The following is a 20347-nucleotide window of genomic DNA, read 5'->3' as shown; positions in this document are numbered from 1 at the left end:
TCATCGCCAATACACATGGACAACAAAACTAACACCACAGCGACAATGTCAATACACATGGACAACAAAATAATACCTCAGCGTCATTGCCAATACACATGGACAACAAAATAATACCACAGCGTCAACACCAATACACATTGAGAACAAAATCATTCCACAGCGTCATCGCCAAAATCCATGGAAAACAAAGTAATTACACAGCGTCATCGATAACATACATGGACAAGAAAATAATATCACAAATCAACGCCAAGATACATGGCATGGACAACAAAATAACACCACAGCGTTAGCGTCAATATACATGGACTAAAAAATAATACCACAATGTCATCGTCAATACACATGGACAACAAAATAATATCACAGCGTGAGCGCCAATATACATGGACTACAAAATAATACCACAGCGTCATCGCCAATACACATGGACAACAAAATAACACTACAGCGTCATCGTCAATACACATCGACAACAAAATAACACCACAGCGTCAGCGCCAATACACATGGACAACAAAATAACACCACAGCGTCAGCGCCAATAGACATGGACAATCACATGGATAACAAAATAATACTGTACCACAGCGTCATCGTCAATACTCATGGGCAACAAAATAACACCACAGCGTCAGCGCTGTTACAAATGGACAACAAAATAATACCAGAGCGTCAGCAACAATACACATGGACAACAAAATAACATCCCAGCGTCAGCGCCAATCCACATGAACAACAAAATAACACCACAGCGTCATCGCCAATACACATGGCCAACAAAATAACACTACAGCGTCATCGTCAATACACATGGACAACAAATAAACACCACAGCGTCATCGTCAATACACATGGATAACAAAATAATACTGTACCACAGCGTCATCGTCAATACACATGGATAACAAAATAATACTGTACCACAGCGTCATCGTCAATACTCATGGGCAACAAAATAACACCACAGCGTCAGCGCCAATAGACATGGACAATAAAATAATCCCACAGCGTCAACGCCAATATCCATAGAAAACAAAGTAATACCACAGCGTCATCGATAACATACATGGACAAGAAAATAATATCACAAATCAACTCCAAGATACATGGCATGGACAACAAAATAACACCACAGCGTCAGCGCCAATAGACATGGACAATAAAATAATACCACAGCGTCAACGCTAATATCCATAGAAAACAAAGTAATACCACAGCGTCATCGATAACATACATGGACAAGAAAATAATGTCCCATGGACAACAAAATAATACCACAGCGTCACCGCCAATACACGTGGACAACAAAATAATACCACAGCGTCATCGCCAATACACATGTACAACAAAATAATACCACAGCGTCATCGCCAATACACATGGACAACAAAACTAACACCACAGCGACAGTGTCAATACACATGGACAACAAAATAATACCACAGCGTCATCGCCAATACACATGGACAACAAAATAATACCACAGCGTCAACACCAATACACATTGACAACAAAATAATTCCACAGCGTCATCGCCAAAATCCATGGAAAACAAAGTAATTACACAGCGTCATCGATAACATACATGGACAAGAAAATAATATCACAAATCAACTCCAAGATACATGGCATGGACAACAAAATAACACGACAGCGTTAGCGCCAATATACATGGACTAAAAAATAATACCACAATGTCATCGTCAATACACATGGACAACAAAATAATATCACAGCGTCATCGCCAATACACATGGGCAACAAAATAATACCACAGCGTCAGCGCCAATACACATGGACAACAACATAACACAACTGCGTCAGCGCCAATACTCATGGACACAACATAACACCACAGTGTTAACGCCAATACTCGTGGACACCAAAATAGTACTGTACCACAGCGTCAGCGCCAATACATTTGGACAACGAAATAACACCACAGCGTCAGCGCCAATACACATGGACGACAAAATAATACCACAACGTCAACGTCAATACACATGGACAACAAAATAATACCACACCGTAATCGCCAATACACATGGACAACAAAATAACACCACAGCATCAGCGCCAATACCCATGGACAACAAAGTAACACCACAGCGTCATCGCCAATACACATGGACAACAAAATAATACCACAATGTCATCGTCAATACACATGGACAACACAATAACACACCAGTGTCAGCGTCAATACACATGGACAACAAAATAATAACACAGCGTCAGCGCCAACAGACATGGACAAAAAAATAAAAGCACAGCGTCAGCGCCAATACACATGGACAACAACATATTTACATTCTGTATGTTTAGACCCATTGACAAAAATTACATTCATAAATGCATAACACAGGTGTTCATAGAATCTCAGCACGTGGGAACTGATAGTAACCTGATCACACTGCGTAGTAATACACTACAAAAACTACTCACTCGGAACGACCGACCTAGATGCTTAATTCTTAAATCTTAAAATATTATTGAACTGTGTTTTGAGAAATATCCACGTATTCACGTGTCCTGTGCTACAAATACACATTGAATATGGAACTACATTTTGTTGTGTTATTGTTGTTGACGGTTGCTAAGATCTCTCACGATAGTGTCACATTTCCCCGCGAAAAAACACTGCGTTGCACCCGTGTATAAGCAGGAACAAACCCTGTTTATTTGTTTTATTCGTTGTTATGTCGATCCACTGAAAGGATTTGTCAATGTAAATATAAGGAATGATATTTATTTTTTCAACATTTATGAGGTCATAACAACAATGGGTTTATGGACATATTGAATGAATCCATAGCGTCATCCCCAATACACATGGATATCACAATAACACCACAGCGTCAGCGCCAATAGACATGGACAATAAAATAATACCACAGCGTCAACGCCAATATCCATAGAAAACAAAGTAATACCACAGCGTCATCGATAACATACATGGACAAGAAAATAATGTCCCAAATCAACGCCAAGATACATGACATGGACAACAAAATCACACCACAACGTAAGCGCCAATATTCATGGACTACAAAATAACACAACAGCGTCATCGGCAATTAACACAGACAAAAATTAATACCACAGCGTAATCGCCAATACACATAGACAATAACAGAATACCATAGCGTCGTCAGTTTTCTTTATTGATAAAGCTCGACTGCTGATTTTAACTACTGAACGATATTTTTTTAATTAAATGATAGCAATAATAATCATAAAACGTATCTGTTGAGATGACACAATAGACATAGCGTTTCGTCTCTTACTGCTAAGTGTTAGTTTACCGTATGTTAATTTTTATTGTGAGTATTGCAAAAATTACTAAATTTTCAAATCTGATCACGATCAATAATTGTCATAAAATATTAAATTGTTAGATTTATAAACATACTATTTTAATTACTGTTTATTTTGATTTTATCACAGATAGGTGCCCCGAGGGATGGTTTAAGCGGCTTAACCGATGTTATTTTTTTAGTGAGATAAAGGCTAGTTGGTATGGTGCGGAGGTGAGTACTAATTAAATGTGTGTAGCTGTTAATTGCTTTGAGTAAACTTTCTTAAATTAATTAAACTTTGAATATAACTGGTTCTTTCCTTTTAATACAAATAGTGAACGACTATACATTACTGGTTCTGCTACAACTGACAAAAACAACAGGCTTTAAAACAAGTTATTCACAACATCAAAACACGGTACTGTAGCCCAAATCTGGCGCCAACGACTGTGAAAGATGAAATACTGTCGAATGCATTTAAGAAAATATGCATTCTTTTATATTTAGACATAAAAAGGATTCAAGAAGTTTTATGAAAAGACCGCAAAAATCAATGAGCGAAAAAAATATTTCACTGAAAAATAGTTCTCCGTTAAATAATTAGTGAGGGCCTCAATATTTCGGAACCAATCTTCTTATCAGGAGGGGTAACCTAACCCTGAACCCGTCTGGTTGTCGGTCTGATCGCAAGGTCCACGCACAATAATTCCACCATTATTAAATCTGGGACTGTTGAGATCCCTGACATTGAGCGGACACTGCGCTTACCTGCCTAATAAAGGGAAAACATTGTTTTACTACAGGTATATTACATCGAGTCTGATTCTATCAAGAAGACGGGTAATAATACACGGTACCTCTAGCGTTCGAGTTTTCCAAGCTAAATCAATGGCGCTTTAGTCTTATCTGTTGTATTGGTTTATTTTCTATTTTGGTATAACACAACCCTTATTACTCTTGTGGAAGGGAAACACGATTTCCCTTTTCCCAGAGGTTAATCATTTTATAAGGGCGAATCGTGTAACATGACAAATATGGCGGTAACAGAAAATCTCGTTTCCCGAACCACAAGTAAAATAAATGTAAAATACGTCAGATCTTCGACAGCGTATAAAGTTATATTTTACCATGTATATCAATATATTATAATTCGTTTGTGAGCTCAGTACTAGGCAGTTGTGTGATCAACCCCTCGTTAATGGAATGACAGACGGGAAAGTTTGCAGTCTTAGTTCCGTCTAAAACTTAACATTAGTGACGTCAATAGTAGCTGCATGGCATGAATTTATTCTACGAAATGCATATGAATGTTATCTTTAAACACATTTCGTGAGTACACAACCGTGTTCTTTATACTATTGATTTTTTTTTTCGTGTTTGATAATTTGCTCATTGTCAAAATAATGTGAACAATAAGGCATCCAGCTACCACATCTCTCTGTGATGTCACTGTTAAAAGGCCCACCAGTGGCTAACCTATCTTAGCTGTTGCCGGAGTCGTAAGGAAGTCTCCTAATCCAATTACCTGTACTTTGTTTTGACTTAATGACATCGTTACAACAGGCACAATGCAGGGTAATGGGCGGCTACCTTGCCATACCCGACACCTTGGAAGAGAATAACGTACTGAAGGAATTGTCACGCACCGAGCGAGTACGAATTAGTCCAGATTTGGCTCACATACCGCGTACGTATATAAAGACGAAATTATGTAATCTATAAAATTATTTTGCTGATTATTTTATTTTAAATAGCATTCAAACATGAAATTTGATCTGATGGTAGGCCTGGCCTTATCTATGTAAGTCTTTCAAAATTGTTAACGACTATTATTTTATTTACCAATGACAAATACAACATACAAAGATTTCACATAATGTAAACATGTTTATTCATGAATGATTTGTGGAAGGACCTTTATGTACAAATGGATGCCATGTATGAAACATTCATGCTGCATGTTAAAACCGAATTATTTACCACAGATTTCGCCAGATGGATTGGACTACACACTGTCGATAGTGTCAATATCAAAAAGATAATCACTAACGAAACCCCAACTTTCACCAACTTTGTTCCGCCAGAACCAAGTACAGATTTAACTGTAGACATGTGCGTCAAGTTGGACGATGACACAGATTTCACCTGGGCAGTAAAACAGTGTTTTCGAACGTTCTTCTACATATGTGAGCGCAGCCTGGTAAGTATCATCCCAGCAATCCCTGATATCAATATTACACAGTAGTACTCGGTTTATTTCAACGTGAAATGAGATATTTAGATATAGGGTTATTTCCCGGCAGTTATTTTCACTGAAATGTAAATTAATTATATATATATAGGGTTATTTCGAGGCAGTTAATTTCACAATGACGTAAATAAATTCAATTTATATTTTATGACAGTTAATTTCACGGTAAGAGAACTCAACTCTCTCGCTCTCTCTCTCTATATATATATATTTACATGGTTATTTCGCGGCAGTTATTTTCATGGTAGAATAAATACAATAGATACAAATATAGAGTGACATCGCGGCAGATATTCTCACGGTAGAATTAATTAGTTATATATAAAGGTTTGTTTCGCGGCAGTTACGTTCACGGTAAGTTAAATGAGTTCTTTATATACAGGGTTATTTCGCAGCAGTAATTTTCACGGTAAGGCAAATAAATTTCATATATATGTATCTTCACCAATTTCATACATCATTAACAGTCTTGTTACGCTACAAACCTTACACCTGATCATCTACGCACTTCGTGAATATTTTCTTTTTTCAGATGAACACAAATATAACTTCCCGCAAAAGACAAAAACTGTAGACAGAGTCAGTATAAAGGTGCTTGGGTCCAATTTCGCGGCTCAATTGTATTCTTCATTTTCGCTGTCTTGACTTGGGCAACACCATTGTATCCAATGCAAAAAATAAATACACGAGCATCACTGACAAAAGGTTTGCTTACCCCTACCTATTTAAAGCCATTACACCCCTAGCGTTTTCACTAGTTATTTGCTTGAACAGCAGTAAACATGGAGCAATTACCGGTTTTCAAATATTTGGTAAAAAGGACTTATAGACACACATCCTGCTTCACTAGTGTAAACAGACATATAAACATGAAATCGGTCCTGTCAGATGATACATGTATAGAATAAATAGCATTTGACAACAGAGAGTCGACAATATAATTACAATGTAACGGATCCTCGAGCCAACCACTGTAACTACGCATTGTTACAATGTAACGGATCCCCGAGCCAAACACTGTAACTACGCATTGTTACAATGTAAGGGATCCCCGGGCCAAACACTGTAACTACGCATTGTTATAATGTAACGGATCCCCGGGCCAAACACTGTAACTGCGCATTGTTATAATGTAACGGATCCCCGGGCCAAAAACTGTAACTACGCATTGTTACAATGTAAGGGATCCCCGGGCCAAACACTGTAACTACCCATTGTTACAATGTAACGGATCCCCGAGCCAAACACTGTAACTACGCATTGTTCATTCTGGCATGACTACAGCCTCCGTAAATTACGTCTGAAAAAATAAATACCCTGCGGGATTCTTATGAAAACAAATAATGAAGGTGAAATTAATATGTACAATATAATCAACAATATTGTTCTGAGTTTAAAAAAGAAACCAGCGAGGCTAGACCGGGATTCGAAACCTGGTCCTCAGACTGTTATACTATCGCTCTAACCGACTGAGCTACCTGGTCAACGCAAGTGTCCTGACCCAAGTGTGCTACACTTATAACCAAAATTAAAAGGAGGTTACAGTATACACGATAATCTCCAGCTCGGCTTGGCGGTCTTAAAGATATTTATAGACTTGTCGATGTGTATACTAACTATATATATATCTATATATCAAATATCCAATTATCGTTTATTTGATTATATATGCCCAAATTAGCACACCCCCAAATAAGGACACCCTTTATCTACGAGTCGAAGAACATGTCTTATTTGAAGCTATGCTTTATGTGGGATGAGGAGCTGGGGAAAAGGGTTACAATTAATGCATTTTTAAACATTTTATTTCAGAAACACCGATTTACGTATAACATTTAAGAAGAAATTTTGAACAGGTCCTGAAACATTTATGTGAGTTTTTGAAACTAAATAAAATTAAAAAAAAAATATGAAAAAAGTTTGTATTTTGCTGTTTCACCAAAACTGAACAAAGAGTATCACACAATGCATTGTCAACGATACCAGCAACAATTTGGTCTGGTAATCAACATGTTGATAAAAAAAAAAACCGAAGAATTAGATACCGACAGTATATCAAATTATTTAGATATTGTTCAAAAGGATCCATAGAAGATGAAGTAACACGCACAGATTACTGCACCTTTGATATTTTTAATAGATTCAGTATGCCATCAAATAATTACACTGCAGCATATATAAGTAGCACATGTATAACGATTATCTTTGGTCAGCTATTATGATTATTAGCCGTTTGATTGCCTTCGTTTCACTAGAGATATAAGAATTAGCAGTACCTTCCAATTCCTATTGTATCAGCTAGTTATGATAATAATGACACACTATTGACTATCGGCGCAAATGATAATACACCGTATGAATATCATAGTTTACATACGAGGTAAACAGGAACATATACTGCATGGAAAGGCAAAACATTACATCGGTGTTATAAACAAGTAGACAGGCATTGAATTCATTATGCGATGTATTTATTGCAATAAATATAATGCCAATACAGATAAATGTATTGTGAAAATGTCTATCTTGAATCTAGTTTAATATTTGTAAACAAAGGTATGAAAAATAATATATCAAAGCATCTATACAATCTAGAACAAAATCGGAAAACGAAGTCTAGTCCGGACGAATCAGACAGCTACACTAAAACAACATGAAGCCAATGATAAAATCGGAAGCAGAATCCAGGAAAATACGGCAGTAAGCAACTTAAAGACGGAGTGAATAAGTTTTAATCGTGACGCTCATCGAAATTCCATTGATAGAAATAAATCGATGTGACAACTGTTACATTTACTCAATATATCTTGTAATATCTCCTTTTAACAGAAATGCAACAGACACTGATAACGACGTTTGGGCAACTGTAGCCTCAATACTACATAACGGGTTAAGTTAGTTTTGTCTCTATTTCATTCTATGCACTAGTAATAATATGTAGCGATAAGGTAATATATATAATATATTTACGCTGCCTTTTAAAAGAATATCTTTATTCATTCAACAAGAAAGAGGAATAAAATACTGCTTATAATGAGAAAGGATTAGATGGTTGATCTGATATGATCGAGAGTAATATATTTTTTTCTCTCATTTCCGTGTGTCGAAGATAGAGCCGTCCAGGGTAACAAAGGCGTGTAAGAAATTTCACGTGACGTGACGTCACAATGGCTCACCAATGATGTGACGTCAGGAATTTGGAAAACTCTGATGCCGCAATGCTGAAAAGGCTTCGTGGTGAAATTAAAACCTATCATGATGTGTCTACCGTACACGTTAGAAAGATGATATAACTTTTTTTTGCGCAAACAGTCTTAAAACTGTTTAAGATGCTATGCTTAATTTCGCTGACAGATTCATTTTCGTCTAAAAAGCTAAGGGGAAAAGTTGATATTTTCAAAATGGTAGTCAGTCCAAACGCATTTTGTAGGTTAGTCTTGTAGTTGGAATGAGTGAAAAATACTCTTTCGTGCCCAAGGGTGTAGGATAGGGAAATTCCACTCCTCGATATTTGAAAAACCCTCGGGTAGAATTTCCCTTATCCATGATCCCTGGGCATGAAAGAGTAATATAACGCTTCCCTTGTATTTTTTCTTAGGGGTTTTTGTTACATATTTATAAATAACACTACATATTGCATACAAGATATGTACTAGATTTCCAAAACATGTCAACGTCCATTACCAAGGTAAAAGTATCAGAGAGAGCCTGAAAAGCTTAAAATGGAAATTAATGGAAACTAAATAAAACCTGAAAGCCAAAATAGAATATTTCGTGTGCCTGATAAAGTACGATATTTTGAATCCATACACATTATACCCAAACTTTGTATTGGACGCTCAAGATCGGATTTTTTTTTCAATTTTGCTCCAAGTAAAGCGTCAATCATTTTTGAAAGTTGTCAATGACTGGCTTTAAAGGTAGTAGAGTAAATATTTGTAATGAACGCATTATTTAACCTTCACCTTTTTTACAGTGTTCTTGACTTTCGGTGAGGTGTCTCGTCGTTTTCTGTTCCAACATGGAGTTCTTAGTTTTGAGTATTGAGGCTGTGGTATATTGTTTTGTGTTAACCTTTGCTATACAGACCTTTTCAATGGTAAATTTTGTTTCTTAAGTATTAGTCTTCCATCATTTATAGGTTTGCTTTTATCTCAAATCAATACATTATACAAGTTTATAGCAAATGTTTGATTAACATGCAGTGTTGTTTACATTTAGGTAACAGGTATAGTGTAGACTACGCGAGCAGTATTTTTTTCAATTCAGGGTATGGGACACTCGCGTATAACATTCCAAACGGTTCACTAAATCGGTTTGCTAATGAAATAAGTATCAACATAGCATGTTTTAAGCACAAAGACTTCTATGGTCTGCATTAACATCCTAACCATGGTTGTCAAATACACAAGCAAATGCCTTTACCAAAAAAAGAAAGATATTATCACAGATAAATTACTGTGACGGATGTTTTGTCACAACGTGTAAGACGGTCACAATTGTTCCTTTTCCAGTCCAATTCCGTCACATTCAATTGTTGTTGAGGTCTTTGATAAGTCTTTCACATCAAACTTTGCCTGAAATCAATACAAAATAAACATGTAACATTATACTAGAATCTGGAAAATACTTGTGTCGTCTACTCTTTAATGGTATATAATAATAATAATAATAATAATAATAATAATAATAATAATATGCAACATTTATATAGCGCCCTATATAATTTGTAAAATTACTCTAAGGCGCTTTACAACATATGGATAATAGTAATGGTTATAATTGTGAAAACAAACAACAAAGGCTTGCAATCACTTTCATACATTTAACAAGCAATGTGCACATAATTGAACAAATAAATGGGTGGTATTTACATGACGTCTTTGCAAAGATTCTAAAATGCAGACGTGAAGAGGTGAGTGTGTATGTCCCTCTTGAACTTGGCCAGGGTATTTGACTTCCTAATAGCAGATGGTAATTTATTCCACAACGTAGCCGAAACCCTACCAAAGCATCTGTTTCCGTCGGTCACAGTACGAGATTTTGGGACACACAGCAAAGATTCTGACTCCGACCGCAGTGATCTTGACGGCTGATACAGGGTAACTACTGAGGAGCTGTTCCATTCAGTGCCTTGTATAAAGGTATACACTTGTAATTGTAAAACAGTTCACAGTGTCGCATTTGGCGTTTAATATGGTGTAGATTAACATCAGAACCTTGTTACCTCGACTTCAATAAACCGCGTTTCCTCTAAACACCAACAGATTATTCATTCCTGACTTCTATATTACTTCTAAGCACTAAAATGTTTTCAGCTTGGACATCACAAGTTGAGTAAAGCATATTTCTCCCATAACCACAATTTTTCTCTTCTCCGGAAGCATTGGTTAAAACGTGCAACGACTTGATTACATTCAGTGTTACCTACTACCAACTTGGACCAAACTGTATTTGTCTATCTTTTTAACACATAACAGTAATTATACCGGAATCTCCTTTGGTATCGTCCTATTACTCCGAAACAGGAATTATGTGCATATGGTTTTTCCAGATATAATATAAATTTTATGGGACAAAAGCATGAGCCCAAACTCGTTTAGTTCCTTTCTTTTTACATCTACAAGATTAAATAACCTGAGTTAAAAAAACATGATAATCAACAACCACGCTCTTGGGAACATTTAGTTTATTGTTAAACGGCTTAGTTTAGCCATATTTATTGCCAAAAGTTGACAATAAATTTAGGCACAAGTTATACCAACTTATGAACGCCTTCTCCCAATATACTTTTTGAATGACATTACAATTATTACAATCAAGTCTATACAATTGTGTAAAGGTCCACGGAAAATTGTGAATTGTAAAACAAATTTATTTCTAAATTTAACGCAACATTAAAATTATTTCAATTTTGAACCACGTCTTATAAAAAGGTGACGGTGACGGTTGTAGGCATACAGCTTCTGTGCTATCTATGAAAATTGCTCAATAAACTACCATTCCAAAGATAAAAGTGTGAACTTACTTACAAATACATGCAACAATCATAACATTAAGAAAACAACAAAGCTGAATTAAAAAAAAAAAATTCTCAGGAAAAAGGATGGAAATGGAAATTCCCCATCGGCCGTGTACCATGTAAAACTAGCTACTGAACTTGACAATTTACCCAGACTATACACTATGAAAGACGAACTTATCCGAGGTATTATCATACTAAGTAATTCACATTTGTATATAACTTGATTTATGCCTGACTCCAAGTAAATATCACCATGGCAAGCTTGTAAGACATGTTAAGTGCATAAACAACTAGAACACTTCAAATGAATTGAAAATGGCCGTTTTTATTAAAAACGACATGTTTATATAAAAAAAAAAAAAGTTTAAAGTTTTTGTCCAATGTACTTAAAAGTCTTAGATGGGGTAAGAAAACGCCCCTTTAAGAAGTAATCATCATATTGAGAAGGCGGCAAGGAGGGGAGGTGGTGGGTAATAAATTCACTTTATATTTTTCAAAATTAGATCATGATGTAAAAAGAAGGTACACACATTGTTCCTCCATCATCTTCAGCAGGCTTGTGACCTAGGGTCAGCTAGTGCAAGTTCTTATATAGGGTGCTAAAAATAGCCACAAATGCATACCACTTTTGACCTTCTCACCTCCTACTATTGGTCAGCGTCCGCTCATAATAGATACAACTAATACAGTACTTTAAAATTCATGATATTGAAACATAATGAAAAACAAAGAATTACTAGGACATTCATAAATTACATTAAACCAGGTTTAATTTGTATGTAAACCGACAAACAACTGAAGTAGCTCAGATGTTTTGCTATGTGTATGGCGGTATCTTGGTGTTATATGGTTCTTACATAGGGTTATACATAATGTACTTACAGACGTTAGAAGTTTGGTTATATGTACAGCAGTTTCTGTGTTGAGTATGGTACTTACAGAGGGTTAGACATTATGTACTTACAGACATTAGATGTTTGGTTATGTGTAAAGCTGTTTCTGTGTGTATTATGGTACTTACAGAGGGTTAGACATTATGTACTTATATAGATTAGTGTATAGCATTTTCTGTTTGTAGTATGGTACTTACAGAGGGTTAGACATTATGTACTTATATAGATTAGTGTATAGCATTTTCTGTTTGTAGTAAGGTACTTACAGAGGGTTAGACATTATGTCCTTATATAGATTAGAAATTTGGCGATCTGTATAGCAGTTTCTGTGTTGAGTATGGTACTTACAGAAGGTTACACATTATGTACTTATATAGGTTAGAAGTTTGGTTATATGTATAGCAGTTTCTATGTGAAGTATGGTACGTATACAGTGTTAGACATTATGTACTTACAGACGTTATAAGTTTGTGTATGTGTACAGCAGTTTCTGTTTGTAGTATGGTACTTACAGAGGGTTAGACATTATGTACTTATATAGATTAGAAATTTGGCGATCTGTATAGCAGTTTCTGTGTTGAGTATGGTACTTACAGAAGGTTACACATTATGTACTTATATAGGTTAGAAGTTTGGTTATTTGTTAAGCGGTTTATGTGTGTATTATGGTACTTATATAGGTTAGAAGTGTGGTTATATGTATAGCAGTTTCTATGTGAAGTATGGTACGTATACAGGGTTAGACATTATGTACTTACAGACGTTAGTAGTTTGTGTATGTGTATATCAGTTGCTTAGTGTAGTATGGGACTTATAGAGGGTTAGACATTATGTACTTATATAGGTTAGAAGTTTGGTTATGTGTATATCAGTTTCTGGGTGTAGTATAGTACTTACAGAGGGTTAGACATTGTGTACTTACATAGGTTAGAAGTTTGGTTATGTGTATATCAGTTTCTGTTTGTAGTATGGTACTTATAGAGGGTTAGACATTATGTACTTATATAGGTTAGAAGTTTGGTTATGTGTATAGCAGTTTCTGTTTGTAGTATGGTACTTACAGAGGGTTAGACATTATGTACTTATATAGGTTAGTAGTTTGGTTATGTGTACAGCAGTTTCTGTTTGTAGTATGGTACTTACAGAGGGTTAGACATTATGTAGTTATATAGGTTAGAAGTTTGGTTATGTGGATAGCAGTTTCTGTTTGTAGTATTGTACTTATAGAGGGTTAGACATTATGTAGTTATATAGGTTAGAAGTTTGGTTATGTGTATAGCAGTTTATGTGTGTAGTATAGTACTTACACAGGGTTAGATATTATGTACGTTCAGACGTTAGGAGCTTGGCTATGTGTATAGCAGTTTATGTGTGTAGTATAGTACTTACACAGGGTTAGATATTATGTACGTTCAGACGTTAGGAGTTTGGCTATGTGTATAGCAGTTTATGTGTGTAGTATGGTACTTACACAGGGTTAGACATTATGTACGTTCAGACGTTAGGAGTTTGGCTATGTGTATAGCAGTTTATGTGTGTAGAGACAGGGGTCCGCATCTTATCTTTGACTTTCCTTTAGCCAAAGCCATCAACAGAATTAAAGTACAAATGAACAAATAATAAACAGATTTAGCCTCTGGACCATGGGTGCTCACCTTTCGTCCCCGCTAATTAGTTAGTGCTCGTACTTATGCCTCAAGTTTCATAACAATCCTTTCAGAGCTTAGTGGGAAATTCATAAAAATAAAACAATTGCTAATTAAGTAACCTGGACTTTATGTACTTCGTCTACGTAGCTCTGACATTAGACCTAAGGTCCTAAGGGCCCTGTACAGGTCCTGGTCGGTAATTGCACTTAATGAACATTTTAACATCCATGACTCTGAAAAGGAAAAGTTTCAAGAATCATAATTATTCCAAGTATTGGGATTTATATACATTTTAATGAGTAAGTATCGCGCTTTAACATAGATTACCTTGTCATTAATGTTTTAACTTTTGACCACAGAGAGAAAACGTGTTCGACATAATATCAATCTTATTATCGTTAAGTACTCCATCCTGTATTAGTAAACCCTTCCACCTTCGACCACTACTGTGTGGTACTCCATTCTGTATTAGTGAACCCTTCCACCTTCGACCACTACTGTGTGGTACTCCATCCTGTATTAGTGAACCCTTCCACCTTCGACCACTACTGTGTGGTACTCCGTCCTGTATTAGTAAACCCTTCCACCTTCGACCACTACTGTGTGGTACTCCATCCTGTATAAGTAAACCCTTCGACCTAATATCTGTAAGTACTCTTTCCTGTATAAGTAAAGTACTCCATCCTTTATTAGTAAACCCTTCGACCTATTATCTATAAGTACTCCATCCTTAAGTACTCCATCCTGTATTAGTAAACCCATCGACCTCATATCTGTAAGTACTCCATCTTTTATTAGTAAACCCTTCGACCTCATATCCGTAAGTACTCCATCTTTTATTAGTAAACCCTTCGACCTAGTATCTGTCAGTTCTCCATCCTTTATTAGTAAACCCTTGCTCCTTCGACCACTACTGTGTGGTACTCCATCCTGTATAAGTAAATCCTTCGACCTAATATCTGTAAGTACTCTTTCCTGTATAAGTAAAGTACTCCATCCTTTATTAGTAAACCCATCGACCTAATATCATCCTTTATTAGTAAACCCTTCGACCTAATGTCTATAAGTACTCCATCCTTTATTAGTTAACCCTTCGACCTAATATCTGTAAGTATTCCATCCTTTATTTGTAAACCCTTCGACCTAATGTCTGTTAGTACTCCATCCTGTATTAGTAAACCCATCGACCTAATATCATCCTTTATTAGTAAACCCTTCGACCTAATATCTGTCAGTACTCCATCCTTTATTAGTACACCCTTCGACCTAATATTTGTAAGTACTCCATCCTTTATTAGTAAACCCATCGACCTAGTATCTGTCAGTTCTCCATCCTTTATAAGTAAACCCATCGGACTAATATTTGTAAGTTCTCCATCCTTTATTAGTAAACCCATTCACCTAATGTCTGTACGTACCCCATCCTTTATTAGTAAACTCTTCGACCTAATATCGGCAAGTACTCCATCCTTTATTAGCAAACCCTTCGACCTAATATCTGTAAGTACTCTTTCCTGTATAAGTTAAGTACTCCATCCTTTATTAGTAAACCCATCGACCTAATATCATCCTTTATTAGTAAACCCTTCGACCTAGTATCTGTCAGTTCTCCATCCTTTATTAGTAAACCCATCGACCTAGTATCTGTCAGTTCTCCATCCTTTATAAGTAAACCCATCGGACTAATATTTGTAAGTTCTCCATCCTTTATTAGTAAACCCATCGACCTAATATCATCCTTTATTAGTAAACCCTTCGACCTAATATCTGTCAGTACTCCATCCTTTATTAGTAAACCCTTCGACCTAATGGCTGTAAGTACTCCATCCGTTATTAGTAAACCCTTCGACCTAACATCTGGAAGTACTCCATCCTTTATAAGTAAACCCATCGACCTAATAGCTGTCAGTACTCCATCTTTTATTAGTAAACCCTTCGACTTGGTATCTGTAAGCACTCCATCTTTTATTAGTAAACCCTTCGACTTGGTATCTGTAAGCACTCCATCTTTTATTAGTAAACCCTTCGACTTGGAATCTGTAAGTACTCCATCTTTTATTAGTAAACCCTTCGACTTGGAATCTGTAAGTACTCCATCTTTTATTAGTAAACCCTTCGACCTAGTATCTGTCAGTTCTCCATCCTTTATTAGTAAACCCTTCGACCTAACATCTGTAAGTACTCCATCCTTTATTTGTAAACCCTTCGACCTAATGTCTGTTAGTACTCCATCCTGTATTAGTAAACCCATCGACCTAATATCATCCTTTATTAGTAAACCCTTCGACCTAGTATCTGTCAGTTCTCCATCCTTTATTAGTAAACCCATCGACCTAATATCATCCTTTATTAGTAAACCCTTCGACCTAATATCTGTCAGTACTCCATCCTTTATTAGTACACCCTTCGACCTAATATTTGTAAGTACTCCATCATTTATTAGTAAACCCTTCGACCTAATATCTGTCAGTACTCCATCCTTTATTAGTACACCCTTCGACCTAATATTTGTAAGTACTCCATCATTTATTAGTAAACCCTTCGACCTAATATCTGTCAGTACTCCATCCTTTATTAGTAAACCCATCGACCTAATATCATCCTTTATTAGTAAACCCTTCGACCTAATATCTGTCAGTACTCCATCCTTTATTAGTAAACCCTTGCCCCTTCGACCACTACTGTGTGGTACTCCATCCTGTATTAGTGAACCCTTCCCCCTTCGACCACTACTGTGTGCTACTCCATCCTGTATTAGTGAACCCTTCCACCTTCGCCCACTACTGTGTGGTACTCCATCCTGTATTAGTGAACCCTTCCACCTTCGCCCACTACTGTGTGGTACTCCGTCCTGTATTAGTAACTCCTTCCACCTTCGACCACTACTGTGTGGGACTCCGTCCTGTATTAGTAAACCCTTCCACCTTCGACCCCTACTGTGTGGTACTCCATCCTGTATAAGTAAATCCTTCGGCCTAATATCTGTAAGTACTCCATCCTGTATAAGTAAACCCATCGACCTAATATCTGTAAGTACTCCATCCTGTATAAGTAAACCCATCGACCTAATATCTGTAAGTACGCCATCCTTTATTAGTAAACCCTTCGACCTAACATCTGGAAGTACTCCATCCTTTATAAGTAAACCCATCGACCTAATAGCTGTCAGTACTCCATCTTTTATTAGTAAACCCTTCGACTTGGTATCTGTAAGCACTCCATCTTTTATTAGTAAACCCTTCGACTTGGTATCTGTAAGTACTCCATCTTTTATTAGTAAACCCTTCGACCTAATGTCCGTAAGTACTCCATCCTTTATTAGTAAACCCTTCGACCTCATATCTGTAAGTTCTCCATCTTTTATTACTTAACCCTTCGACCTAATGTCTGTAAGTACTCCATCCTTTATTAGTAAACCATTCGACCTCATATCTGTAAGTACTCCATCTTTTATTAGTAAACCCTTCGACCTAGTATCTGTCAGTTCTCCATCCTTTATTAGTAAACCCATCGACCTAATATCTGTAAGTACTCCATCCTTTATTAGTAAACCCTTCGACCTCATATCTGTAAGTACTCCATCTTTTATTAGTAAACCCTTCGACTTGGTATCTGTAAGTACTCCATCCTTTATTACTAAACCCTTCGACCTAATATCTGTAAGTACTCCTACCTTTATTACTAAACCCATCGACCTAATGTCTGTACGTACCTTATCCTTTATTAGAAAACCCTTCGACCTAATATCTGTCAGTTCTCCATCCTTTATAAGTAAACCCATCGACCTAATGTCTGTAAGTACTCCATCCTTTATTACTAAACCCTTCGACCTAAAATCTGTAAGTACTCCTACCTTTATTACTAAACCCTTCGACCTCATATCTGTAAGTTCTCCATCCTTTATAAGTAACCCCATCGACCTAATGTCTGTACGTACCTTATCCTTTATTAGAAAACCCATCGACCTAATATCTGTAAGTACTCCATCCTTTATTAGTAAACCCTTCGACCTAGTATCTGTAAGTACTCCATCCTTTTTTAGTAAACCCTTCGACCTCATATCTGTAAGTACCCCATCCTTTATTAGTAAACTCTTCGACCTAATATCTGTAAGTACTCCATCCTTTATTAGTTAACCCTTCGACCTAATATCTGTAAGTACTCCATCCTTTATTAGTAAACCCTTCGACCTAATATCTATGTACTCCATCCTTTATTAGTAAACCCTTCGACCTAATATCTGTCAGTACTCCATCCTTTGTTAGTAAACCCTTCAAACTAATATCTGTAAGTACTCCATCCTTTATTAGTAAATCCTTCGACCTAGTATCTGTTAGTACTCCATGCTGTATTAGTAAACCCTTCGACCTAATATCTGTCAGTTATTCATCCTTTATTAGTAAACCCTTCGACCTAATGTCTGTACGTACCTCATCCTTTATTAGTAAACCTTTCGACCTAATGTCTGTAAGTACTCTATCCTTTATTAGTAAACCCTTCGACCTAGTATCTATCTTAATATCGGTAAGTTCTCCATCCTTTAAAAGTAAACCAATCCGTTGTCAGCACCTCATCCCTTCACAATGTTTACTGGATTAAATGCAGTAAACAATGTTTTCGCTTCCTCATAAATTTGTCGATTGGCGTATAATAAACTACAAGTAGAACTTCTTTAAGATGTCTACGGCTGCCTTAATACTGCTCAATACAATCACCATTGGTGTAATATGTCTCAGATTGTGCTATCTCAAGTAACAGTACACTTAAATTCACATCGAAACTGGATGTTACACCATTTCATAAGCACTATTTTTTCACAATAAATAATAGTAATAGTCTGACAATGTAAAGTGAAGGGTGAATTTTCCTACCTGATCCTGTAGAAAATCGTTCACACAACCCCCGTGACACAGGTTGCTGCGGCAGTCTGACCTACCGTCTAGGCAGGCACACATGAAGATAAAGGACACACAACTTCAACAGAGTAAACATTTATTCTTAATTAACAGTAAAACTGGTCAAAAACAAGACATTCTTGCTAGAAGGTAAATGTCCTGATCACATTATCTTAGGGATATTCAGCATATTTCTCACTTTCAATTCATTTGTTGGTTCGTAATAACATCATTTTTACTCAACAAAACTAACAAATGAAGTCTGTTTCTTTTCCCCCGCAGAATTGAATGTGTTACCCATGGCAACATAATCACACCAATGGAAATGGTGTCATGTTACCAAATGAAAAGAACGTAACAATAATTGATTCGCACTGACACAGGAAGATATCTTCCACTGGTTTTTAGTACATGTTATTTATTTCTTACTGTCTTTGATTATATTCAATGTTAATGATACTGTTAAGGGTTGACTCTTCCAATAAAAGTTTTCTTTTGGTGATGAATTTAGTTTGGATACGAACTTGACCATAGCAAGATCAAGTCTTCAGTAACCAAAAGGTGCATGTCATAGTTTTCGTTAAATAACAAGTTTCCCCTTTCAAATATAAAGTGTCCAAACCATCAACAAAATTTAACATGCCTAAACTTGTTTTTAAAATGTCCAAACTAAAGTGAGGAGACATGTCATCAGCTTGTTCATGGAAATGGGTTAAACAAAATCTACTAAGATCATGTTGATTATAATACGTAAATGTCAAGTCTGAAGGATGTAGAGGGAGTCAGCTGATTCATGAATATTTTAAACCAAGATGTGGCCGATAATGTCCCAGGGCAACTGTAAGTGAAAGTCCTGGAGTGTAAACCGGAAGTGGTAAATATTGCTAATTAAACAATTTCATTGAGCCTGAACTTAGATACACATAACGATCAATCAACACTCACCGGGGAGCCTATATATTGCTAGCCAATCAGGAAGGGGGTTAATACGGCCATTGACATCCATCTACATAATCAGGCAAATCAGCAATTCAAGGAGAGGATTACAGACCACCTTTATATCAAAGAAAGGTCACAGGCCTCCGCTCAAATCTAGACCTGTCAAAGGTTAACATCAACAACCACTGACTTCCGCATGAATTAATTTTTTCATTTCAACAAATTTTATTGACAAAGTTGATACAAGTCAATTGGATGGAATAACAGGCAAAGCCTATATAAATTCTCTCCAGCGGTGGCTAAATTAATGGATTCTATTATTTTTATTTGATTAAGTTAATACATCAATTTTGAAATGAAAATTATAAAAAAAAATATTAAAGGGATGTA

The 20347-nt window shown here is 36.3% G+C and overlaps 1 protein-coding gene across 1 annotated transcript in view; it reads left to right on the top strand.

The window, feature by feature from the left end:
- LOC110456374 (C-type lectin domain family 10 member A-like) overlaps positions 1-7448 on the top strand; it is a 22551-nt gene extending 15103 nt beyond the window's left edge. The window contains exons 4-7 of the mRNA XM_021507070.1: positions 3454-3536; positions 4869-4992; positions 5291-5505; positions 7369-7448. Coding sequence (XP_021362745.1) covers positions 3454-3536; positions 4869-4992; positions 5291-5505; positions 7369-7395 — 449 coding nt within the window. The 3' untranslated portion in view covers positions 7396-7448. The remainder of the gene's footprint in view (positions 1-3453; positions 3537-4868; positions 4993-5290; positions 5506-7368) is intronic.
- The last annotated feature ends 12899 nt before the right edge of the window (positions 7449-20347 follow it).

Source organism: Mizuhopecten yessoensis, unplaced genomic scaffold (assembly GCF_002113885.1).
Source record: "Mizuhopecten yessoensis strain PY_sf001 unplaced genomic scaffold, ASM211388v2 scaffold8719, whole genome shotgun sequence".
Classification (NCBI taxonomy): Eukaryota; Metazoa; Mollusca; class Bivalvia; order Pectinida; family Pectinidae; genus Mizuhopecten; species Mizuhopecten yessoensis.
This window is presented reverse-complemented; position numbering and strand designations above follow the sequence as displayed.